The sequence below is a fragment of the Gadus macrocephalus genome, chromosome 14 (assembly GCF_031168955.1).
Source record: "Gadus macrocephalus chromosome 14, ASM3116895v1".
NCBI classification, from domain to species: Eukaryota; Metazoa; Chordata; class Actinopteri; order Gadiformes; family Gadidae; genus Gadus; species Gadus macrocephalus.
In genome coordinates, this window is record NC_082395.1 from 22831216 (window position 1) to 22857123 (window position 25908).

Sequence of the window (25908 nt, forward strand, 5' to 3'; positions counted from 1 at the left end):
GGCAGCCCCAGGCTTCTGCCACTAGGTTTATAAAGAACAAGCTTATGTAAAGATAAAACACAATATCCCCCTTTCGTAATTATTTTGTCATGTTCTTATGTGGCATCTGTGTTTTGCATAGTTCCCTGTTTGGTAGTGTGTTTCATCTGTTGTCCGTTGTCTGTTTGTTTGATCAGTTTATCTTCATTGGTATCCATGGACTTTGTTTTAAAAGTTAGGCCAATGGGGTGCAGTACCGATGGTGCACAACTACACACCATCTGAAGGAGTAATTATCTCCAACCTCATCTAATCGAATCTACTAATCCCATGGCTGACCTGCTCACGGACCCCTCAGGATTTCATTATTCTCTTCTCTTTCTTCATCGTTCCGATCTGAGTATGGTATTTAGTGTAAATGGGCTCATGCTTAATGTCTACCATAATGCAGGCTTCCAATGCATTAGTCCTCAAATTAACATTTAAAACCTTGGGAGTCAGTAAAACCACACCACTGCGGTAACAGCAGCACTAAAATAACAGGTTGGTATTTAAACCTGGATTCTCTAAATAGATCAAAATGTTTCCAACGTGTAAAGATAATATGTGTTGCTGATTCATTGAGATGTAGTAGGCGTGTTGTTTATTTGAACACAGGTTTATTTCGATCTATCATCATTATGTGTGATATATATTAACACAGTGTACTTCATTATAAATGTGTCTCATAATGGGGATATCTTTAATAGGCCTACCGTTTGAATCGCATTGGCGTTGTGTGGCAGGTTGTAAAGGATCATCGGAGTGGAGAATTCAGAGGCTCTTTGCAGTGATGGGGAAACAGCGCCCCCTGTGGTCCGAGGCCAGTCACGGCTCATCCTAACTCCTGTATCGTCCCTAATACTCACAATGGCTACAATTCGCTGGCAACAAAGAAAACCACACTGTATCTAAAATTGTGCAAAATCGGTCTTTATTCTTTTTATCATAACCTTTCATCGTCATCATCATCATCATTATCATTACCATCAGTATAATTACAACCATTATTGTCATCATTATCTTCAAAACAACAGCAGGGTGAGCCAGAAAGATAGGCAGACAAAGAGAAAGAAAGAGGGAGGGAGCGAATGAGGGAGGGATGGAGAAAAAGGGAGGCAGATAGAAAGGGTAAGGAAGGGCGAGTGAGAGAATGACAGAGAGAGAGAGGTTTGGATAAAAGCGTCTGCTAAATGCCCTAAATGTAAATGTAAATGTAGGAGAGAAAGGGGTAGGGAGAGAGAGACAGTGGAATATATTTTCTCGGCGTACTGACTTGACAAAAACAGGCATTAATCATGACATCAGATTCAACTCTTTTAGCTGTAGGGGTAGGGGCTAAGGCGTTAAAGTTCCCCCTCTGGAGTCTCTGAATGCGTGCACCTCCTTCTGGCAAACATCCTCATTCAACAATGTCTCCCGTGTCCTTATTTACACTTGGCCATCACACACATCTCCTCAACCTCTAACCCGTCTCCACAACCAGGACAGCCAGCCGACACTGGTCCAATCCAGACGAGACGAGACGAGGGCAATGGCGACTGGTCTGTACTGGTCTGATCCACTGGTCTGATCCACTGGTCTGTTTCTCCGGGCTGAGCCGATGGTAAATAAGTGCAATGTCTATTATAATTGAGCAAATACACACACATACACACACATGTATACATACGTACACGCACTACGCAGAAGCACGGACATTCGCACCCACCCACATGACACAGGTATCGGATGAGCTGCAGTAACTGTACAAGATGGGCCTCGCTCAGTCTCAGCCAATTACATTATGGGCCCCCTCACAGGGGATTGGATATTCAACTCAGTTCATTTTCATAATATTACCGTCATCTCGTACGAAGACGGGAACTGGAACTGCAAAACTGTTGGATAAATTTGAGCTGGCCGTTTTGAGAAGCGGTGGCTTCAAAGAGCCGTTCAGTAGCGATGTTCCCAACAAAGACAAGAAAGCCAAACATGAAGGGGTGGATTCACGCCACACGGGACAGCGTTCTGGTTCTCCTTGTGTTGTTGAGTGCAGCCTAGTGGGGTAATGCCTTCCGACCCGCACGGTTCGACTGTCGTCATTAGCAAAAGAATAGCAAACATACGCAACAGAACGGTAATGCAAACACATCAAGAGATCAAACTTCTATACGCAGGTAAGACCATCAATTATTCAGACCACAAAGGGCGCTCATTAGCCTTGGAATGATTCCTTTTTCCACTAGATATTCACAAAGATAAATGAGAGAGAGAGAGAGAGAGAGAGAGAGAGAGAGAGAGAGAGAGAGAGAGAGAGAGAGAGAGAGAGAGAGAGAGAGAGAGAGAGAGAGAGAGAGAGAGAGAGAGAGAGAGAGAGAGAGAGAGAGAGAGAGAGAGAGACCAAAGGATCAGTGAAATCACAGCTGATAAAAGAACAAAAGATGCCTTGACAAAACTGGAGAGGAAATGGAAAATAGGTTTGAAAGGAAAGGCTTTTTGTGTGTTTGTGTGTGTGTGTGTGTGTGGGGGGGGGTTGTGGGGGGGGTGTGTGTGCGTGTGTTTCAGTGTTTGAGAGCACACATGTTTGAGCGAGGAGCAGACCTTGTGCCCACTGCGTGAATCGTTTCCTTTGTGTGTCATTCCACAGGTTTGTTGTACGTCCACACACCGTGAGTGTCTGTGTGTGTTTGTGTGCGTCCACCTGGATGTGTGTGCGTGCGTAAACTCTGTCCCACGCCGCGGCTCTGGTTGTGTCTGAGGCAACAGCACAACAGTTTTTTGGACAGAGAGAAAGAAACGACGTGTGTAGCCTGAAGGCAGCTGACTGCAGCTGAGTGCGCTCTCACAACACAAGGCGAGGTAAACAACAACAAAAGAGGAGAACCACAAGAAAAAACAAGTCAGATATATTGTTTCTACGAAAAACTAATTTGCTGTCAGCCTTTTGGGACTGAGGCTGAGGCTGTATCTGAACGCTGTCCGTCCGTCCGTCCGTGTGTGTGGGGGTACCAGTGGGTCTCCTGAGGGCCAGAAGGGGAGGAGCTTGTGGTGGGGGGTGAAGCTCTCCATTAGCTAGAGTAGATCTGGGTCCCGATCACACGCATGATCTCCTTCTGGACCTTGGGCTCCTGGGTGTTGATGTTGGCGTCGCCCACCTGGCCGTCCTCGTACCTGCAGAGATCAGACAGATACATCGTCCGTTGATTGGAGGGTTAACCCTAACCCTAACCCTAACCCTAACCCTAAACCTAAACCTAACCTGGCCGAACTCATACCTGGGGAGATCGGGCAGTCACATCGTCTGTTGATTAGACTACCGCTGGTATTATTACTAATTTTACTACTGGAATGATATGAGTTCCACAAGGTTAGCTTATCATAGCAGAAGAAGTATTACTCTGAGTAGAAGTATTAGATGTATTATCAAAATGTACAGTCGATATCTGTAATGATTTATGAATAGCTTAATGGTGCAAAACTAAACATGGAATCAAATAATTATTCAGTGAATCATCCAGAAAACTCAAGGGAAGAGAGTCACATAATATACATTTATGAATGTTCAAGTGATCCCCGAAACAGTTGTAATATCGGATAACAGCATTCAAAACGTGCTTTTCTCCCTGCTGGAGATGAACCCTCTTATTCCATCACGACAGCAGGTCGCTTTGCTGGTCGGAGAAGGACGTGAGGAGAGGTCTACGGGATGACTCACACGAAGAAGAAGCGCGTGCAGACATGGTCAGACACGGGACACACCCAGATGTTCCCGTGCTTCTGCAGGTCTTTAGACGTGATCACTGGTTCAGGAAGAGAGGGACAGACAGGACACACACACGGTTAGGCCAGCTCAGGGGCAGTGGCGGTGTCAAAAGCCATTGGACATCATTTTCCTTTTAGGAGTGTGTGACGGTTAGGTTGACGTGTGCTGAGCACGGCCGCTAGTTACCTTCACACAGAGCGATGCAGTTCAGGTTTCGACTCTGAAGGAACCTTGATTGAATGGGGCGACTCTGCTGACAGGAAGCATTCTGTCCAGAGGATGTTGTTTAGTCAACGGTTTCACTCACACACAAACATCACAATGCAAGCAGAGCAAACATTTAGTGAACAACCAACACTAATGAAAGTTATAAGCCTAAAAACGACCCCCTCTGATAACCTGAAGATAGTGAATGCTTATATCACGTGGGCCCACTTATAATATTCTGCCATATATATCTTCATGCCATCTTTTTATATTCTGTGTCCTCTCTACTGTGAGCCAAGGTGACGAAATTTTGTTTAATATGTGCACTGGTGCACTTATTGAATGACATAAAACAAGTCTAAGTCTAAGTCTATATTACGATTACAATTGGCTGTGAAACAGCGTGGCGTAGCATTGTGTAGCTCGTTTAGCGTAGTGTAGCATCTCGCGTCGTGTTTACCTGTGGGATGGTGTTCATGCGGTTGTAGCGCTGCACCAACTCATCTTTGGTGGGCATGCGGTGCTGTCCTTTCCCCATTCCTTCAACACAAACCGGAGGGAGAACACAATGTCACCTCATCCCGTCTCACCTGAGCAGTTGTATTCTTACACACAGAAACTTACTCAGAGCCAGGTCTGTTATAGCATGTGACAGGTGTTAAGGTTTTCAAGACTTTGAAGGAACTATACTACTAGAATGTATAGTATAGTCTCTATACTAGTAGTAGAGATATACTTATATAGTATAAATATACTACTAGTATATATATAGGTACTAGTATTTGCTAGTGACAATGTGTCAATGACATATACTTCTTTTGTATAATTGAGATAGATACAATCCACTCTCTCAACAATGTATTTAAATGTTGAGTTGGTGACATTCTGAGTTAATTTAGGTCTGTAACGCCTCATTTAAATTCAACAAGGACAACAGTTGTCTGTATAGTTGCCAAACCCCAACATAAAGCAGACAAAAGTGATCCAGTGGAAAGACGGCGACAACACATCTGTCTGAATGACATGGAAGGCAACACAGAAACCACCCCCCTCCCTCCCAAAAAAGAATAGCCTCGACCCCAAATACTGAACACCACTGAACACGGAGCAGATGCAACACCCACATATGAAAATGGACTCTTCCACCTTGACATCCAGGCAGTGTAAAGTACAGACACAGCGGAATCAACCAACACAGTGGCAGATGGGAAAGGAAAAGGAAAGAGTAGTTCCTACCTGAGTATCCAAAAGAAATGCTGGAGATCGGGCTGAGATAGATGCCCTTTCCATAGGCTGCCCCGTGCAGCTTGGGTTAGGAAGGATTAGGAAGGAAGCATGGGTCACTAGAGAGTCGCTCAGCAGGTGGTCTGACGCACGCACACAGACCCAGCCAGACACACACCAGGGACTTCTTGGTCATATAGTATGAGTACAGAATCCTCTGCCGATGTAGCGAGCACTACAGAGCTTGTTCTTGCACACTAATGTCTTTAAGGGACATGGTCTGCATCACTCAATGTTTTTTCCCCTCATATAAGCTGACACTGACATCCTCCAATAAAACAAACAAGAGCAGCCATGTTTTCCTCCTCCCACTCACAAATACCAAGTGAGTAAATCCGTCAGGCCAACGGCAAACAGACACTTCCCTTCGGTTCCGCAGAACTCCATCAGTGTCCGGAAGTGAACCACGCTGGCAATTAATTCAACCGTCACCAGTTGTTAAAGACGGCAAGACAGACTGGAGATTAAGAACAAATTATGCATCAACAATGAAGGGTGACGGCTTTGAAAGCCAGTGTCTGTTTGCTGCTCGCAAGGCAGAAAATACTTTCTATTGGGAATAATAGAAACTGGAATTACGCCAATTTGTTCTGAAGTATAAATATATAAACTTCCAAACTATGTTGGGTGGTTCAGTTTGAGGAAATAATACGAATATTATTTGACCAACATTTCCACACACACACTCACACATTCACTAGGAGACACACGCGACACCAAATATATGGAGAAGCCGAGAAGAAAACACAGCTGAGTCCTAGAGGTTCTGAGCGCCCGTGGTCAGACACAGCGTGACCGAGTGTGATGAGATGAGAGGGGACACGGCGACATGAGGAGAACAAAGTGATGGTGAAGGTCCGGACCGCGGGCGAGAACGTCCACGATGAAGGTGAAGGGAGGAGGTTCAGGGGAGGACAAGTCGCGTAGGGAAGGAACAAAGGGCAGAGGCAAAGATGATATTTTGAGATGAAAAAGGTGGAAGGAGTTCAAGGAACGGCGTGTCTGGAAACATCAACAAAGGTCTGACAGGGTTTCTGTGTGACAGGGGAGCGATTTGGCTCCAGCGGCGTCACGCTGAAGACAGACGGAGCAGCGCTTCAAGGAGGAGGTGGGAGGATGAGAGGGAGCATGGTGGTATCGAAGGTTACGGGGTACGACTTCAAACGGTCGTAGGAGAAGAGGAGGAGATATGAATGGCACACAGAGCCATCTGTAAGGCTGAACTTGCACAGTTTGTGAAAGTTTAAACATCTCCAAAATACATCGTAATCTATTCTGGAAACGTTGAGATTTATCTCACTCGAGCTGTAACTCAAGCACACGCACGTTTTGGCAGACGATTCACTCTGCCCACCGCGTTGTGACAATCTTCACAGTGTCTGATTTATCTTTGCTAAAATATTCAAGAGTCTTGAGAAGCTTACGACTATCGGGGGAACATCTGTGGCCTTAAACATCCTACACAATAAACCAAGTGTATAACGTATGATTGGTGTTTCACTCTAGACGACTGAGAAAGGACAACGAATACTGACCTTCCATCGGGGGGGCTGCCCCCACCATCGAGTACTGGCGCTCTAGAACGCCCCCGTACTCCATACTCACTAGCCAGCCCCTTGATCCCTGTTTCCTTGTGTCCTAGGATCTACCTTACACTCTGCTCTGAGTGGTTAACCCTTGGAGCACCTCAAGCAGGGCACACGGGATGCTTCCTCGTAGGCTTATGTCTGGGAGCAACGCAGGCTCCTCCCATTTGTTCCATGTAAGGAACACGTTGGGAGGAGTGGTGCTGCTGCCATTGGTTCCTCATACCGGAAACAGGAAATAGTTTCCAGTTTACCGGTAAGGAGGTAAAAAGCTTTCTGTGTGCCTTGCTTTTTCTGGAGCTCCAATTCCAAAATGGAACAAAGGGAATCTGGCACCCGTTGACTGTCAAAATGGATCAGCTGGACAGCCGGCTCTGCGTGGAGCACGCACTATCCAAATGGAGACGCGTCTTAAAGAAACCCCACTGCCCCGGGCTACGTACCTGCAGTTTGGTATAAGAGGCATTGACTAGTCCATTTCTCAGAACGGAGTGCCAGTTCTCTATATGGGAACCACTAGAGCAAGTGTAGAGGAAAAGAGGGGGAGAGATACAAATTCAGAGGGTGGTGAGGTTACAGGAGGAAGCTAGGACCTTAAACTGGTACGGTGGTGGATTCACTGAAAACAACTGTTCCTGGTTAAACTTTATAAAATATACCTTGTTGTTGATTTAAATCTGAATTTAACAAGCAGGAAGCAAATATGCCTGCAAGCCAGGTGATCCTGAGGTATTTTCTATTTGTAATGTTTCTCATTAAACAAAAAACTAAGTTAGACTTCCATGGTATTTTTTACTTAATATTCGTTTTTTCTCGTCAAATCACAATTGGTCTGTGCTGACCAATGGTGGGAATCGTCATTGGTCAGCACAGACCAATCAGAATTGTCCAGCAAGCCCCTCTGGGTGGGCCGATTGGTGGATGGATTGCTCCACTCTACCGACATTTAGTTACATACATTTGAACAGAAGGAAAAACGTGCATTAAAAAGTGACTAAGCGCCGCTTTAAATAAAAGAACACCATTCTTTAGACATGTCACTTAGCAATCCTTCTCTCCGCTAAATCACTGTATGTATTCTCTCCTCTTTTAAGTATGTATGAAGGTTATTTTAGTTCACACTGGCTTTGTGCTACATCAGTTCTCATTTGTCTAAAAATGGATGCCTTATGTAAGTACAAAGAACACAAGCACCATCACGCTTCAGCTCCCATCCACAGCGTTATTCTAAAAATAACATGAATAGAGTGTGTGTGTGTGTGTGTGTGTTTCTATGTGTGTCTGTGTGTGTCTGTGTATGTGTGTGTGTCTCAGAGTACGTCTGTGTGTGTGTGTGTGTGTGTGTGTGTGTTTGTTTGTGTGTCCTGGCATGGGTGTGTGTGTCTGTGTCTGTGCATATGTTTGTCTGTGTGTGTGTGTGTGTGTGTCTTTAGATGTGTTTCTTTGTGTGTGTGAGTGCGTGTGCGTGTTTGTATGTGTGTGTGTGTGTGTGTGTGTGTGCGTACGTAAACCATCTTCCCTGGCTGTTCAACCAGATGCCGTACCTATAACTATTATATCATACAGCGTTGTTATGGCAGTGCTCTTAGATTACTCCATTAACTTCAGAAGGCCATGCTCTGGTGAGTATTAGGAGTTTAGTGTTGAGAGTGATCCACTCTCCTCACACTCTGTAACCTGGCCCGTCAAACCACATGGTCCTATAATATGTTATGTTATGCTACATCTATAACATGACAAACCTCCAGACTCCATCATCAGTTCACAGGCGACTGAATTCAAGGCCATGGACTTCTGCCCAAAATAATAACTTCTTCATAGTATAAAAGTAGAGAATAATAGTATCGAGAACTCTGTAAATCTATAAATATGTAGGGTGTTTCCTGACAAATTCAATATATTCGGTTGCAAATAGAACAGTAGTGAGAGGTGAGAGTGAGACGGAGAGAGAGTGAGACAGGGGGGGGTGCGACTCACTGGAAGGCGAAGGTGCTCCCGTACAGCTTCTTGGCCGTGCGGAAGCGAGCCTCCTTGGCCGGAGGGCTGCTGAGGAGCAGGAACTGGTGGGAGGTGTGCATGAACTTGAGTTGCTGTGAGAGGGAGGGAGAGAGAGAGAGAGAGAGAGAGAGAGAGAGAGAGAGAGAGAGAGAAGGAGAAAGACAGACAGAAAGCGAGAGAGAGAAATTGCCCAGTCAGCCATCGTACCAGTGGCTCTGCCCAGATGACTCGATTTGGGGGATCAATAACTGAATAACCTAATAACTCATACATCGTGTCACCGTATCTCAACTCTTACTAATTTGATCTGATCTTACCCGACTGAGGGGCAGCTTGACGATGTGGGACCTGTTACTGGAGATGATCCTGCAGGAGACGGGGAGGAGACAGATGAACCACATGCAGAGGGCATCTTCACAATGTCCGGTTGAACTTTACCGGCTGACAACCCCTCAGCATTACTCCGGCCAGTTTTCGACATGTCACCAACGTGCTTCTTGTTTAAACAGCTCTTAGACAAATTGCAGCTGGTTCATCTTTAGAATGAATCCCATTTCTTAATTTATGCAGTCTGGATTTGTTCTTGAGGATCTTCTCCAGGGGTAAGGTTCTCCAGGGGTTAGGTTCTCCAGGGGTGAGGTTCTCCATGCAGTCTGGATTTGTTCTCAACTCACCACTGCAGCAGGGGGTGGGCCAGAGGGTCCAGTTTATCCATCTGCTTCTTGATCTCCAGATAGGAGCCCTGTGGGAACACACACACACACACACACACACACACACACACACACACACACACACACACACACACACACACACACACACACACACACACACACACACACACACACACATTGCTATACTCAAAATCGCTGCTTCAGAAAAATGGCCATATAGTTAAAATAGCAAATGCTCAATATTAAGGCAACTAACCCCTCCTACTGAACTGTCCCCATCACTGTGGACTGATACAACACAGCAGCGGTCATAGACTATAGACCTGGTGTATGAAGTGTGTGGGGTTACCTGGGTCATCTCTCGGATGGACATGACGCTGTCCAGGGCTTTCTGCAGCCTCTCGTAGTTCTTCTTCTGTTAGAAGGCAGGGAGGGGAACCAAGAATGGAGGGGTGCAAACAAACAGAGAGAGAGAGAGAGAGAGAGAGAGAGAAAGAGCAGGAGAGAGATCGGAAGAGAATGAGAGAGAGAGAGAGAGAGAGAGAGAGAGAGAGAGAGAGAGAGAGAGAGAGAGAGAGAGAGAGAGAGAGAGAGAGAGAGAGAGAGAGAGAGAGAGAGAGAGAGAGAGAGAGAGAGAGAGAGAGAGAGAGAGAGAGAGCATTGAAGCGTCCAAAACACCCCAACAAATAAATATAGGTTGCATTAGTTTTTTCTCATCAAACTACATTTCCACTCCATGAAAACCAGACTACACCTTCTACCCTAACCTCTCAGACAAAGCTTGTGCTTCATTGAGCCTGACACCTTTAAGCACTTAGCAGACTCTGGGTTTTCAAAGAGCAGTTGCACTGTTTAAATGTATATGGTTATTACTGTTGTTGTTGATATGACCTTTGGGTTGAAGGCCAGAGTCTTGGGGTCATTGGGGTCGACCACGGAGGGGTAGGGCTCGAAGATGATGCTCTTACGAGGAGACTCCAGAGCAGCTCTGCACATGGCCACCAGAAGGTCAACCACCTGCACATCCACAGAGAACATCCTCAGTTTGTACGAACACATGAGCCACGTTAAACATCATGATATTTTCAGAGGAGCAGTGTACATTTACATTCCATTTACATTCAGGACATTTAGCAGACGCTTTTATCCAAAGCGACTTACAATCGATGTACAAGCGAAGTACATCTGCTTAATTAACCCATTCCCCGTACACAACAAAGATAGCTAGGATAAGATGCTACATGATGCTAAGTACTATTTGTAAGTGGCAGGATGACCAACATACAATGATTGTGTAAGAGGGGTCTTTTCAGGAGAGTAGGGGAGGAGAAGGGGTCGTGGGGGGTAGGGGATTGGGCTATGCAGAGTCCAGGTGAACTGAGTCTTAAGTCTCCGGCGGAAGCAGGTGAGCGAATCTGTGGTCCTGACGTTGATTTACGTCAGATATATGTCAGAAGGTGGATCGGAGGGAGGAATTAATGGATGCGTGGGTGAATGCGTGGATGGAAGGATGGTTTCTTCATCATGGCTTCCCAGTCATATGAAACCCATCGTGATGTCCTCACCTCTGCCCCAGTGGCGACCTCCTCAGCAGCCCCGGACATCACACCCAGCGTGTAGAAGGAGAACACACACAGTTCCCTGGTACAAACAGCAGGCTACACACACACACACACACACATGCACGCCCGCATGTACACACACACATGTACACACACAGATGCATGCACACACATACACACACACACATGCACACAAACACACATGCACACACACACACACACACAAACACACACATGCATGCACACACACACACACGCACACACATGCATGTCAGTTTAGCATCTTCAATAGATCAAAATGAGAACATATCAGAAACATCGTCTATAAGTGGTTTTCCATGAGCGTACCTTCAGCATGGACCCGTTCTGGAAGACGTGCTGTTCGTCACACACCACGCAGTACTCGTTGAGCGTGGGAATCCTCTGCTCCGAGTACTTCATTATCTATAGGGAAACAAACACACTGGTTTCCTTCACAGCCCCAACGCAGCGGACATGACAGCTCTAAACCCAAAGTGGGCCGTATGTAAATGAGTGAACGTTGTTGTGGCAGCAAGTCATTAAGCGTTGATGATGGGGGGAACGAAAGGGTTCTATTTACGCTTAATACTTGTGTTTAACTGCAGGCTATAAAATCTACGGCTGAATATCCAACAGATGTCTGACTCGTGCTTTTACGTTCCCTCCTTAACCTCTGGAATATTTAAAGATGATTATGATGACAATATAATGGTTATATATATATATAACAACAACAACGGATCGTATTCAATCTGGCACAGGACATTTTTACATACACAACGGTTCTGATATCACCGTAATGGATTATAAATCCATAGGTTTTGAAGGAAAACAACCTATTTTAGATTAAATCTGATGTAGTCGTCTGTTACATTGGAGTGTTAAAGATTGATCATGGCCCAAATCTCTAAAGAAATGCATACGTTTGGATAAGATGTAAATATGGACTCAAATGATCCTCTATTGGTTAAACACATGCTTTTGCAAGAGTTAACCCATTTTGGGTTCCCAGGTCACATAGATTAAACATGCGGGCTACACCCCCTTAAATCTATTCATAGTGAGTGGAGACAACAGCAAAGCCCTGCACCAAAATTAAAACAAAATGGAGGCGAGAACGCATTAAAAACAAAAATGTAAAAGCGTGCAGGGACTGCCACACTGCGCCCCCTAGTGGCGTTAAGGAGGCGTTACCTGCACTAAGAAGCCATATTCCAGGGTGGGGATGTTCTTGCAGTGGCCGCCGGCCTGGGATGAGAAAAACAGTTCAATCAGCTGCCGGGTGGTGATCTGCGCTGGGGCTCTGGCCGCCGGGACAGCCACGGTCTGATGGGTCAAGTGGAGACAAGGCATTATGGGAAACCGCTCCACTGAGGCTGGCTCGGGTGGAGGGAGAGGAGGGTGGAGGGAGAGGGGGTGAAGGGTGGAGGCCGGTGAAGGAAGAGAGGAGCAGAGGACAACATCCCCACAAGGGGTTAAAGGGGCAGTGTGTAGGATTGAGAGTCAGATAGCGGAACGGACTTGGCAGAAATGGAATATGATTTTTAATAAATGTATAATCCCATGAAAATAGGAATTGTTGCGTAATTGCTACCTTAGAATGAGCCCTTTATTTCTACATAGGGAGTGACGCTAGATGATGCTAAGGCTTACACACTGCATCTTTAACCGTGGGTACAACTGGGAGGGGGAGAGGGAACACAGAATGAGAAGCACGTGAAGGGCCTCTATAAGGAGTTTACAATAAGGGAGTCAAGTCCTTATTTTGTTTTGCTCCATAAATGTTTCAATGATTTTGATATATATGTGACAGACATAAATATCAGTGGTTTGGATGAGATGTTTGGTGGTCTGTAAAGGGTTCTCATTGGGTCTCACAGAATCCTGGCGGACATTTCTGTGTTATACTTTACTCATATTATACAGTAAAAGAAGGAAAGTCTCCAAACATAAGGGGTCTGCTTCATCGGAGTGTGCTAGTTTGCTGTTGGCCGCATGTCCCTGCTCGGGTGAGATGTGTGTTGTGACAATGTTTGATAACGGCCCCTCACACCTGCTTGGTTGTAAAGAAGGACTTCTCGTAGGGTGTGAAATGAATAACTTAAAAATGAAACATTAACGAAGCTGCCATTGGATTATATTATGTTATGATCACACATTATGAGTACAAACCAATTAAATAAACCACAACAACTAACAACAAAACATCTGCTCTCCAGATGGAACAACATTTAGTACATTCTGGGGAATAATTCCTACTTGCATTTCACAATAAACACCTAAAAAGTCAGAGGTAAAAAGAAGTAGCAAAATAATAAATATTTGTTTGCATAAAAATGTGGTGTAAAGTTATCCAAGTATTGGATAACTTTATTCTCGATTTATTTTTTTAGATTATCCTCAGCCTTACTTGTAAGTCGCTTAAACGAGTTCTCCTCGATGGCTAGACGCCGGAGATGTACTACATATTCCTTTGAATCAGTGAGAGCAGTGGTTCTCGAATGGGGGTACGCGTATCCCTAGGGGTACTTTGGACCCATGAAAAAGAAAAATCGGTGAAAATAAAGGATGGATCCAGAAACCCCAAAATGTCGTCGGTTTCAGGAGGAATATATTTGAATGGGATTCAGCTCTACATGCTCCGACTCTCCCCTGGCGTTGGGCTTCTTTTGAGGTGAGGAATTAGCCAGCAGTTGCATGGAGAACAGGCCCAGTCATTTCACCCTTTTAATGTCTACACTGTCAAATAGAACGCATACATAATTTATGTTATCGAAAAATAAATCTCCCAAACATGTTTTGCGCCGGTATGGGGGTACTCAGCTGAAAAAATATCTTAGAGGGGGTGCACTAATAGAAAGAGTTTGAGAACCATTGCTCTAGAGGTGGCCGTCGGTCAAGCCCCATAGCGGTGGTTTGGGTGGAGCGGCTGCAGGTGGAGTTTCTGACCTGGCTGCTGGGCGGGTAGCTGAACAGCTCTCCTTTAGGGTTCTTCATGGTGCAGGAGATGGAGCGGTTCATGAGCCGGGTCACTCTGAGCTCCGGGACGCTCAGTTTGCCCTTCAGCACCGTGTCCTGGATCAGGGGGAAGCTGGGCGACCTGCAGGGAGACGGAGCATAGGGCGATGAGGGTGGGGCGGGTGGTGTTAGGGGAATGGGAGGACAGCTTGGTCAGGGTGGGGCGGGTGGTGTTATAGAGGCAGGAGCACAGCGCAGTGAGGGTGGTGTTAGGGAGATGGAGCACAGGGTGAGGGTGGTGGGAATAAAAGAAGAAAAAAGTTTGATTTGGGTCTCACTAATTTTTGGCTAAAATGTTCCGTTATACGGGGGAATTATATCCTTAACACAAGCGTCATGATAGTTCGGACTAAAAACACTTTCCAGAATGTTTTCTAGTTTGCTTTTGCCTGCCTTGCTCGAATGAGCGTGATGTGTGTTCTGACAACATTTGACAACGTCCCGCGAACCAAATCTATTTCTGTTTTAACAAAGGACATTGCTTCGACGGGGAATCGTGAACAGACTATTTCAATCTGCGCTCGTTAAACTGACCCGTCACTATTTGAGATGATGCATTATACAAAATCTATCTGGAGCTTCAAATGGCCGGGCTACTTCCTCTGAACTTCCTCTGTACTCATTAGGGCGGCGCCGTCTGTGACCCCACTCTGGGAGACGTCCCATCACGGACATCTACCGAGCAAATTGGATTTGGAGCCAGAGTCCCCGGATCGCTTTAGCCACGGTCGGACGGGTTTTATTCTTCAAACATTCAGGGTTTCAAATAAGGCCGAACCAAAGTGATGTTTCCACAGTGGAAATGCCCTCAAACCTTAGAATAAAGATTTACACACTTTCATCTTATATCTTATTTAATTAGTATTGAAGTACATCTGATCTCGTATAGTATAGCCTTAAGGGCATGTCTTTCACCCAGAAATAGAAAGATAGAAGAGAGAGCAGAAGGAGTGGGCCGAGTTTGAGAGAGAGCGAGAGAGAAGGGGGGAGAGTAAGGAGGAGAGAGCGGGCCGAGAGGGAGGGAGGGGGAGAGAGAGAGAGAGAGAGAGAGAGAGAGAGAGAGAGAGAGAGAGAGAGAGAGAGAGAGAGAGAGAGAGAGAGAGAGTCCTACTTGGGGATGGGGGAGAAGATGCTGAGGCCCGCTCTGAACTTCTTGATGGTTCCTCCAGCTTTGAACCAGCTGTGTCTCTTCTCCTGCTGGGCCTTCAGGAACTCATTGCTGAGGTGTTTCCACTGCTGGGAGGTGAAGGTGCTCAGGATCCTGGAGAGAAACCCCACCACAAAGTCATGCACAACGAAGAAGACATCCTTCCAAAAATGTACAGAAAAAAATAATATTTTCTGAACCATATACTGATGATATTGTAAGCATGACATGTGACGACATGTTTCTCCTCACTTAGGGGATAGAATATATGCAACTTAGGGAGAAGCCGTTAAACAATCTTAGTCTTGTATGGTTGAACTGTGAACCTAACAGGTTCGGACAGGAGGAGGAGATGAGCACCCACTTCTTCAGCTGAAGGCCAAGACTGAAGCCCTCTTTGTTGGAGGGCTGGAACACCTCCACAGACGGCTCTGAGAACAAACATACAAAGTTCATGTGTAATATTCACACACTATTCAGAATTGCCCATGGCAGGTACCTAGAGACGGCTTGTATTTAACTATTTTGTTTCATATCTATTTCTCTTCCTACTCTCTGACAGTATCACACTATCTTTTTACTCTTATCACGACTCATATTATCATCATTATTTACTAGTATTTAGTTATGTAGCTTTTGTTCAGAGCAACTCTTGTGACGAGTCAGTAAGGAGCAGGTCATCTTGGTCAAGGAGGCCTACAGGCAGACAGGAAGTCAAATAGCTAAATGAGAGCCTCCTTCCTCTTTCTCTCTCTGAGGGTTCTGTTCCAGAAGATTGACAGAGCGGTCGACTCACCTGGTCCATCGAGGTACTGAGACAGAGAGAAACGCAGTCTCAGAATAATGGGCTCTGTCCTGATCACCTTCCAGGCTGTAGCAACCTCCTCCTGAGTTTGATGGAGACACCCACGCACACACAAACACACACACACACACCACACACACATACACATACACAGACACACACACACACACACAACCAGAAAGACAGACGCACACATACACATACAGACGCACACACAGACGTACACATAAACACACACACACAAACACATACACACACACAAACACAGATGCACACGCGCATGAAAACTCCTTACTGCATTTTTTAAATACATAGTGTGTGTTCCACGTTCGAAACTCTAAAATACACTTACAGGTTTGAGAACTAAAACATAGATATTTGAAGGGATCCAATTTGGTAAATGATGTGTTATTCAACGTTCTAATTATAGACTAAGCATCAAACAGGCACCTGCCACTGCAACACAGAGGCAAACGAAAAATCCAAAATATCCACTCACGTCTAAGAAACCGATGTTGATTTGGAGATCAATGTCCACGTCATCGATGGTGCCATACTCCCTGTTAGGACGGTGGAAACACATTCATCATAGATAACAAGACCGCTCAGATGGCTGCGCACCCCGCTGTTTGTGGATCCATCGATCGCCATTCAAGAGGGAGAGATAAATACTCTACTTTTCTCGCTCTCAGTTTGCTCAGGATGGGGGTCTGATTTGATTTAGATCTGGAAACTATTGTATTGAATGTAACATTTACTCAAAATGTGCTTTCCTCAGAGTGTGCAGAGTGTGTGTTTCGCTGTATGTGTAATACCACTCTGAGAGCAACTTTTGAATCTAACATGGAACCATGTTTTCTTTATTGCATGTGTGCATGTCTGTGTTCATATGTGTGCGTATGGTTGAATCTGAGTCAATCGGATTCAAAGATCCGAATCCTTACATTCACCCATGAGTCACGAGTCTGTGGTCTCAATTAACCCGAATCTTTCGGTTCTGGCTGCTACGGACGACATTATTAAAACAATGCACGAATGTCATCAAACTGTAGGTCTATAACAACATTAACACATCAATTTTTCATCTGCATAGTAACTTAGATTAAGCATACGGACCCGGAGCTGCCAGCTGCGTGGTTGAATAAGAACTTCCTGTAGACAGAGCTGTATACAGATCCAGATCCATAGACTGAGCGAATTCATGGGTCGGATTCGTATCCGGTTGAGTGAAAGACTAACTCAAAGGATTCAGATGAAATGGGTCTGACTCGTATCCGGCTGGGTGAAAGACTAACTCAAAGGACTCAATTGAAATGGGTCGGACTCGTATCCGGTTGAGTGAAAGACTAACTCAAATTACTCATATTGAATGGGTCGGACTCATATCCTGTTGAGTGAAAGACCAACTCAACGGACTCATACTAAATGGGTCGGGCTCGTACTGAATGTAAATCGTTAAACTCTTTTGTTACAAAGGCATTATTTTACGAGAGATTGTATTCTAAAATGAAAGTAGCTTATTAAAAATAAAGTTGTTTGCTGACTATGTGAATTTCCTTATAATATTCCTTTCCAATATCAAATATGTTCCTTATCAGCTCGTTGACAGCTGAGTTAAACCAAAACCATTGACGTTATTTTGGATAGCCTCTTGAAATTTGTTTATTGTAAACATGACAATTAATTAAATAAAGTAAGAATAAAAAATAAGTATCTATTCACAATTTCCGAAATTACATATTTAATTCTGATAAGCTGCCTAACCAGCCAAGCCTATCATGTTACAATTTGTTCAATGTATCTAGGCTTACTGTGTGTGTGTGTGTGTGTGTGTGTGTGTGTGTGTGTGTGTGTGTGTGTGTGTGTGTGTGTGTGTGTGTGTGTGTGTGTGTGTGTGTGTGTGTGTGTGTGTGTGTGTGTGTGTGTGTGTGTGTGCTTGCGTATTTCCCCTGGATATCCTCAAAACTGCATTACAGTGGTTTGCTGTGAGCGTGTGCATTAGGCACTAGGGAGTGGGCTGCTGGGCTCATTCAGCGACAAAATTTCAACAGATTCAGATTCAAAGGACTCAAAAGATTCGGATCTTTTTAGTGATTCACTCAAAGGACTATGAATCTTCTAAGTGAATCGAAATTCCCATCACTAGTGCGTATGTGTGTGCGTGTGTGTGTGCATGAATGCGTATGTGTTGTTCCTACCTCACGGAGACAGCACTGTCGGTGTAGATGTCTTTCACGGCCTCGATGTCAGCATCGAGCTGAGGGTGGCGGTACAGGTCAGCAGCACAGCTCCCCTGGAGACACAGTCACTGATCACCCAGGGGCCAACATGGGACATCCAGGGGACCTCCAGGAGCCCACACAGGGGCCAAGACAGGGGACAGACACGCACACACCCAGGGGCCAACAAAGGGGACATCCAGGCATGTGCAGCCTCCCATTTCAACCAGTTAGCGGAACCGAAAAACACACGCCATGATTGTGTTGCACAAATACATTCATGTGTATACTGTCCGTCTGAATGTCTATCTTTCTGTATTTCTGTCAGTCTGTTTGTCTGTCTGTGTTGTGCTGAACACATACAGAGTCCTACTTCCGCCCTGGCGTTAGATGTGTATTGTAGGGAGCACATCTAACAGACAGTCTAGGTGTAACTGAAGCTCTTAGAATGTTGCAGCATTAGCCTCAGCTTGGAGTCTGTTCCTCTGTCACGGTCTCTGATAAGGTGGTCTCATGGGGTTCTCTGTGCATGGAGATGAGCTTTAGGGGCAAAACAGGATTTACATCCCAGCCGCAAGATTGGGAAGAGGAGTGTTCGAAACAAGATGAGCGAAAGATTAGCATCTTGTATGGCATCTTGTAGCGCACTGGGGCTGAGGATTTAACCTGATAAGACACGGTGGTTTGAGTGCTGCTTCACTGAGCTACTGTTGCCCGCAGTGATGGAACTGAGAAAGTTCCACCACAAAAGATTACAGTGGAATATGTATGCGACACATGATAAGAACGATTTTACGTGATACTCCTTCACCTCAGCTCGCATGAGAGCCCCACTTGGGTTTTTAAGTGCAATTAAAAGAAAAAGGATTTCAATAATTAAATAGTAATATTAATTTGAATACGTCATAACCAAGACACTCCTATTGTTAAAATGTATTATTTTATTCAAAGTGTTGAAGCATTTCTTTTCATTTATTAAATCCATGATACAGTGTTATGATAATCCTAGATTTAGACAGTGGAGTGTGTGTGTGGTTTAAGGCTGGTTGAAGCGAGCAAGGGGAGGCTGACACATTTCAAAACATAATAACACGATGGGAAGTCAAAACAGGAAATAGAGGAGGAGGTTAAAGGTTACCTGGATTCCGTACAGGAACTGCTCCGACTCGTTCTCCCCGTCAGACTCCTCGTCTGTCCAGCACTGGCCTTTGATATCCTGCCAGGCCACACACACACACGCACGCACAGACACACACACACACACACACACAAATATACGCACACAGACACACACAAACACACATACACAGACACACACCAACCCATAAAAACGTCAACACATACACACACGTCCGCGCAAACACAAACACACACACACAAACAGACACAAATACACGTGCACACGAAAAACAGACGCACACACAAACACATATACACGTGCACACACACACACACACACACACACACACACACACACACACACACACACACACACACACACACACACACACACACACACACACACACACACACACACAGTGGTCACCCTCATTATGCTGCGATCAGGAGGATGCAGGACCCTGTTTTAGTCTATTCTCTCTCTTCATCCATCTGTCCATTTGGCCTCCCGTTTCATGGCTTCAGAACTACGCTTTTTATAGCATCAAAAGCACCTGATAGGACCGGGGAGGATAAATACCTGGAGCGTTTCCAAACGGACGGCGCGCTATTAAAATTCTATCATGAAGTGCTTTTAAAAAAAATCAATAAACTGGTTGTTGGCTTAAAAAAAAAAAGAAGATCAATCACCAATTTCTGAAATTAAAACCGCCATTCAGCCGCTGTATTTTTAGCAAGGCTTCAGGGCTTTAGCAGAATACTATTATATTTAGACAGATCCAGACATCATACAGCCCTGCAAAGCTTGTAGATTATTAGAAGGGTAATAATCAGGACAATTTGATCCCATCTTTTGGATGTAGTTAGCTACTATTATTATTCTAATATTAACAGTTTGTATTATTTATTATTAAGTCCATATAACCACAGTTGATGCTGATGATAGCCTGTGCCTAGTGTTGTAGATTCATGGTTAAGCCATCAGCCTGCTCCATCAGACTTGCTCCTGTCTTTGACAAGACGGCCCTAAGCTCCTCTGGCTGCTGAGGACCTGTAGCCAAATCACGGTATTGATCTGAATAAAACCGGCAATAGACCACTGATTGGGTCACACGAGTAATTACAGATGGGTGAGGAGTAAGAGCACAGCATTTTCCAGTTGTTCCTACCATTTGGTCTGCGGTTCATAGGGCTATCTCAGAACAGGTTCGGTCTCTCCCCACTGTGGTCCATCGTAGCCGAGCGAGTCGAGGGAAGCGAAGAGCAGACAGAAACACACGGCTCTCTCAGGCACTCGTCATCATCCTCCAACAGCCCCCGGGTGAACCTGAATCAAACGTTTTTTCAAATGTAAACAAAGAAAAGACGATGTGAAGATCATTTCAACAAATATGGGAAGACTCTCCCTCAGTGCCGTCGTGTGTGTGTTTTTGTCTCCGTGTGTGTTTTTTCTTTCGTCTTTTAATCGCCTGCACTCCACCTTGCCATGTATCCTAGCAACAGCCTCCCTGCCTTCTGTCAGAGTGGCATTAATCACTGAGGAGAGAAAGTGTGTGGGAGAGAGGCTTTATGTGCAGAACACTGGGTAAGCAGCAGCCCTGGTTGAACGGTGGACATTTCAGCACGTATCCGCTCATCTCTGCCTGATCAACTGGTGCTGAGAGGTTAGAGGCGGACCGTGTAGCCAGCACCTTGCTACTGCTAGAGTGTTTTGGACCAGCCTTTCTCCCAAGGTCTGAGCAGGTGTCATTGAACCGCCTCATAATAAAGTCCCAGGCCGTCGGCCTTGGAATTGAACGTTTTAGCGCAATATAACACGCATAAGGGATGGATATGAATGCCTCAACGGAATCTAAAATATGTGTCATTTTGTGAAGGGATAGTATAGAACATAAGGTATAAATGATGACTTTAGTATGTTTACTGCAAAATCAAGATCTATAAAGGAAATAGCTGTGAACATTAATAGGGCCTTTATCAGATCCCAGCTAATCAACAAATCACATCCCATACTGTTTATTATACTCCCAGCAACGTATATATAAATCAAAGCTGTTTTGAACAAAGTAGCAGGCATGACCTGATTGTACATTGATATTACAAAGACATTTATTCTTATGCAATGCTTCATGGCTATAAATGAGGAAGCATCAACCAATGTCCTCGAATATGCATTCAGAATATTAACAATAGTCTTCATTGTATAACCCAGGTGACAACACGGAGAAGACAATAAACCACCGAGGAGCCATCCTGTGTGTGTGCCCCATATAGGTCAACTAAATAATAGTTTATCCACCAAATCTATTATTCATTCCCCCCCCCCCTCTGCGACACGGAGACTGCCAAGTTAGTTTCTGCCTAAATGCGAGCCGTTTTCCTGGACCGTCTCCCACTGCTTCAGCCTGGCTCTCCTGATGAGGGATGGACATCACACAGGTCCACACACTGCATTACAACTCAGCACAGCAAGGATCAGATCCCCACCACGACCTGTTCGGCTCTCCCTTGTTCTCCCGCGGTGGTTTGCTAGCACGACCCACCGGAGAACTCCCCCCCCCCCACCACCGACACGGACACACACACACACGCAGCATCCTCCCCCGTCCCTCCCCCTCCTCCTGTTTCCATACCCCGCTCGCCTCACATACCATTACAGAGGGGGGGGGGGGGGCTACCCGCCATATATTAACAGCCTCGCACAGAGATGCTAGCTAGATCAAGAACCCCCACCCGGCCATGCCCCCCCCCGTCAGACCTACCGTCTTCCGCGATGGAGAGGATGCTGTCCTTGCCTTCCTCCTTATCCTCCTCCTGCTCTACCAACGGCTGCTCTCACACTGAATAACACAATAGAACCAAAACGCTCCCTTTGAAATGCTCATCAAAAACACAGTATCCACAATCCCCCCTTGATAGCTGAGTCTGGTTTAGTCTGTGTGCTGCCGGCCGGTGTGTGTGTGTCCGTGTGTTTATCTATTGGAGATCTCTGCTCCGACCGCTGTCTTATATTCTCCCTGACAACACAGAGGGGACTGAGCATGCTCAGTGCGAGCAGTCAGCCAGTCATGTGACCCTGCAGCTGACTGCTGCTGCTGCTGCTGACAGGGATGAGAGAAAAACATGGAGGACAATGAATGTGTGTTTATGCCTGTGTATGGGCATGTGTGTGTGTGTGTGTGTGTGTGTGTGTGTGTGTGTGTGTGTGTGTGTGTGTGTGTGTGTGTGTGTGTGTGTGTGTGTGTGTGTGTGTGTGTGTGTGTGTGTGTGTGCGTGTTTGTGTGTGTGGGATTTTGTGTGCAGTTGTACTGATGTCTGTTAACATTTATGCTTCAAAGGAAAATCAAGCTCAAGGAGAATGTGTGTACTTTAGACAAACCTATTTCATAGTATATGATAATAACATAATGTATCTAGAATAATGCCTATTGAGTATTGACACATGGGTTGGGGAGCCTTACAGTCATAAAGTATTTTTAACTAAAAATACAAAAAAAATATTATTGAAATATATAAATGATAATATATATTTTTATTGCTACTCTCCCTTAATGAGGATCGTTTGGTTTTAACAGAAATACAGTGTTAAGGCCATTTGACTGATCTTTCTCTATAATTACCTGCACCTTTCAAAGAAGATAACTTTACAATTTGATCTACAAAGTCGTTTGTCTCAGAAGACAATAAACACCAGCAATCTCAAACCAAAATGTAAGATCTCTAGAACTGTACAATTGCCATCACTTATATTCTGTCACTTGACTTGACACCCAACCATGATGTGTAATCAGTGTGGGATGATAAGCTAGGTTAACTGGTGCATAGCCCCCTTCTCACCACCACCTGCTGGGCCAATCAGAGACGAGCTATCTGAGGCCTCCAGGATGGTGTCTTGTTTGTTTTGTAGAAAGATGAGGTATAAAAGGTTGAAAGTACAGACAACACTGTACTTGAGATGTGCGGTCTCATCATAACGACTTCTCAAAGACAAACGATAAAAAAGGGTGTCTTGTCCATGAACTTGCATGCACTACAATATCTGTTGTGTGTGCTACTGCTTGGCTATTTTTAGATCGAATAGATGTGATGTTATAACACATAAAAAGACACACACGCATGCACACTCACTCACCAACACAAACCCCCACACACACACACACACCCACACACCCTCACTCACTCTAACACATTATTGTCTCATAACATCATAACAGGTGAATGTCTTCCACTGAGGGCTGTACAGTAGGATTAATCTGACGCTTTGCCCAGAGGTCATAATAATCGTAAAGCCGATGGACGCCCAAGACGACTGCTTAGCGATGGAGAAGGATTGGCCTGTGGCCGTGTCCTTCACATGGGGCGGGTGTGTGAGTCGGCCTGGGGGGAAGCGTAGAGCAACTCAGAGAGAGGATCCAGACAGACAGAGGCCGTCAGCATCTAGTTGAAGAGCAGCATGGGCAGCGCTAACAGCACCACATTAAGGTGAGCGCTGGCATGGGTCTTAGGTGAGGGATTGGAGGGATAGCTGCGAGCTAAGGACACCACCCCTGTTGTTATAAGGTGAGCAGGAGCTGATGGGGGAGATCGCTCGGAGCTAACACCAACACCACTGGTGCATTAAGGTGAGCGCTGGCAGGGGACGAAGGGGGGAGATAGCAGCGAGCTAAAGACACCACCACTGTTGCAATAAGGTGGGTTGGGGACTTAGGGGGGAGATAGCAGCAGAGCTAACAGCACCACCACTGTTGTAATAAGGTGAGCGCGGGAAGGGGACTGAGGGGGGAGATAGCAGCAGAGCTAAAGACAACACCACTGTGGTGGGCAGGGGACTTAGGAGAGAGATAGCAGCAGAGCTAAGGACACCAACCCTGTTGTAATAAGGTGACCGCGGGCAGGGGACTTTGGGGAGGAATAGCAGCGAAGCTCAAGACACCACCACTGTGGTTATAAGGTGGGCAGGGGACGTAGAGGGGGGGGGGGAAGCAGCAGAGCTTACGCCACCACTTGTGCATTAAGGTGAGCGCTTGAGGGGACTGGGGGGTAGATGGCAGTGGAGCTAAGGACACCAACACTGTTGTAATAAGGTGAGGGCGGGGAGGGTACTCAGGGGGGGGGGGCATGCTGGGGACTGAGGGGAGGAGCTAATGCAACCAGTGAACGAAGGCAATGTGGAGACAAAGGCAGGCATGTAGGCACAGGGGGATAAGAGAATGAGAAGTGACAGTTAGGATTATGCCTCTCTTTTGTCCGGCCGGCCTCGGGTCCAGACCTCATTGCGTCACGCAGAGACTGATTTCTCTCTCCACGATAGTTTTGTGCAGTTTAATCGTTTTGAAATTTGCTAATATTTACGTTTGATTGGGCTTTGTTAGAAGTAGGTCTTTTTCAATCTGTGTGGAGGGCTCTTTGTCAGGGACAGAGCTGCTAATAAGATATTTAATCCTCCAGCAGGATTTACAGCAGCGTGTTTCCGTGCACTGCTCCTACTCTCCGACTGTAGCGGACACGTGTTGGGATACATGTGTTCACACATTTTAAAGCAGTAGTCTGCTCCACGATGTTACTGCGTGTAGGGCAATAATAATGAGAAGGGAGGACATGTTTACATGTTGTGTAGTATGACAATCAAGCGAACAGGGTTCAGCATGAAAAAAATACATTTTGTGTAAATATAGCGAACTGAACTTACCTATTCCTATATTTATATGCTATAGTAGTGATAGAGAAGTTAATTTCATATGCAAATATATCTATTTGAATAGGTTAAGTTAGTTCATACATATATATATATATATATATATATATATATATATATATATATATATATATATATATATATATATATATATATATATATGTATGTATGTATATATATATATATATATATATATATATATAAGTTTAGTTCATTATATAAATATAGTTCCAAATCTTTTAGCTTTTAGCATTTAGCTTGTAGAAAGCAAGCTCAGAATAATGACATAATGTAACCGCTAGGGGGCGATGTTGTTTCGCGAAACATTTTAACTGCGTGTTAACTTTGCAGCTCGGGAGGCCTACTTCTTAAAACCATGTGCATCGTGGATAACGCGTGGCTGAGAATAACGATATGCTACCGACGTGCCTTTATGGCTATATAAATTAAATGGTGAAATTAACTCACTTAATGAATGAACTCATTCAGCACAAATAACTCGTTATTTCCTATTAATGTAATGTATATGCAACTAATAGAAATGAAGGTAATACAAAGAAGATATAAAAGGCCATGCGTCAGTAACCATCAGTTAACCTACCAGATACAGCTCAAGTAAAACGATTATGAGCCCCCGTCATCCACGGTCACGGGTCGGCCCAGAAGATGCGATACCGTCCTGCCTCCCGATTGGTCCATCATCCACCGACGCATCACCACACCACTCTTGAACGCTTCCGCGTTTGCTTAAACAATCCACGTTAAAACGTTTCAATAAAAATCGGTCCTCAACAATCACAACAGATAAGG

General features: G+C 45.1%; 1 protein-coding gene across 6 annotated transcripts; it reads right to left on the reverse strand.

The window, feature by feature from the left end:
• Positions 1 to 930: 930 nt before the first annotated feature.
• LOC132471839 (protein mono-ADP-ribosyltransferase PARP6) lies at positions 931 to 25844 on the reverse strand. 6 transcript variants are annotated; one of them, XM_060071157.1, is made up of 23 exons: positions 25700 to 25844; positions 20573 to 20730; positions 19423 to 19500; positions 18264 to 18358; positions 16565 to 16625; positions 16057 to 16147; positions 15625 to 15691; positions 15225 to 15374; positions 14045 to 14195; positions 12290 to 12421; positions 11423 to 11518; positions 11078 to 11170; positions 10386 to 10529; positions 9862 to 9927; positions 9513 to 9580; positions 9156 to 9204; positions 8818 to 8930; positions 7284 to 7356; positions 5207 to 5276; positions 4431 to 4510; positions 3950 to 4031; positions 3716 to 3800; positions 931 to 3171 (listed from the first exon to the last, which is right to left on the reverse strand). In XM_060071157.1, exons 2-23 carry the CDS (start codon positions 20573 to 20575, stop codon positions 3069 to 3071), a joined length of 1950 nt encoding a protein of 649 aa, XP_059927140.1. In that variant the 5' UTR covers positions 20576 to 20730; positions 25700 to 25844; the 3' UTR covers positions 931 to 3068. The 6 variants fall into 6 exon arrangements, 5 of the variants coding, with proteins under 5 accessions (XP_059927140.1, XP_059927143.1, XP_059927142.1 ...); XM_060071160.1 differs by lacking the exon at positions 25700 to 25844 and adding an exon at positions 22166 to 22451 and having other exon boundaries at positions 10404 to 10529; positions 12290 to 12343; XM_060071159.1 differs by lacking the exon at positions 25700 to 25844 and adding an exon at positions 22166 to 22451 and having other exon boundaries at positions 12290 to 12343.
• Between the last annotated feature and the right edge of the window lie 64 nt (positions 25845 to 25908).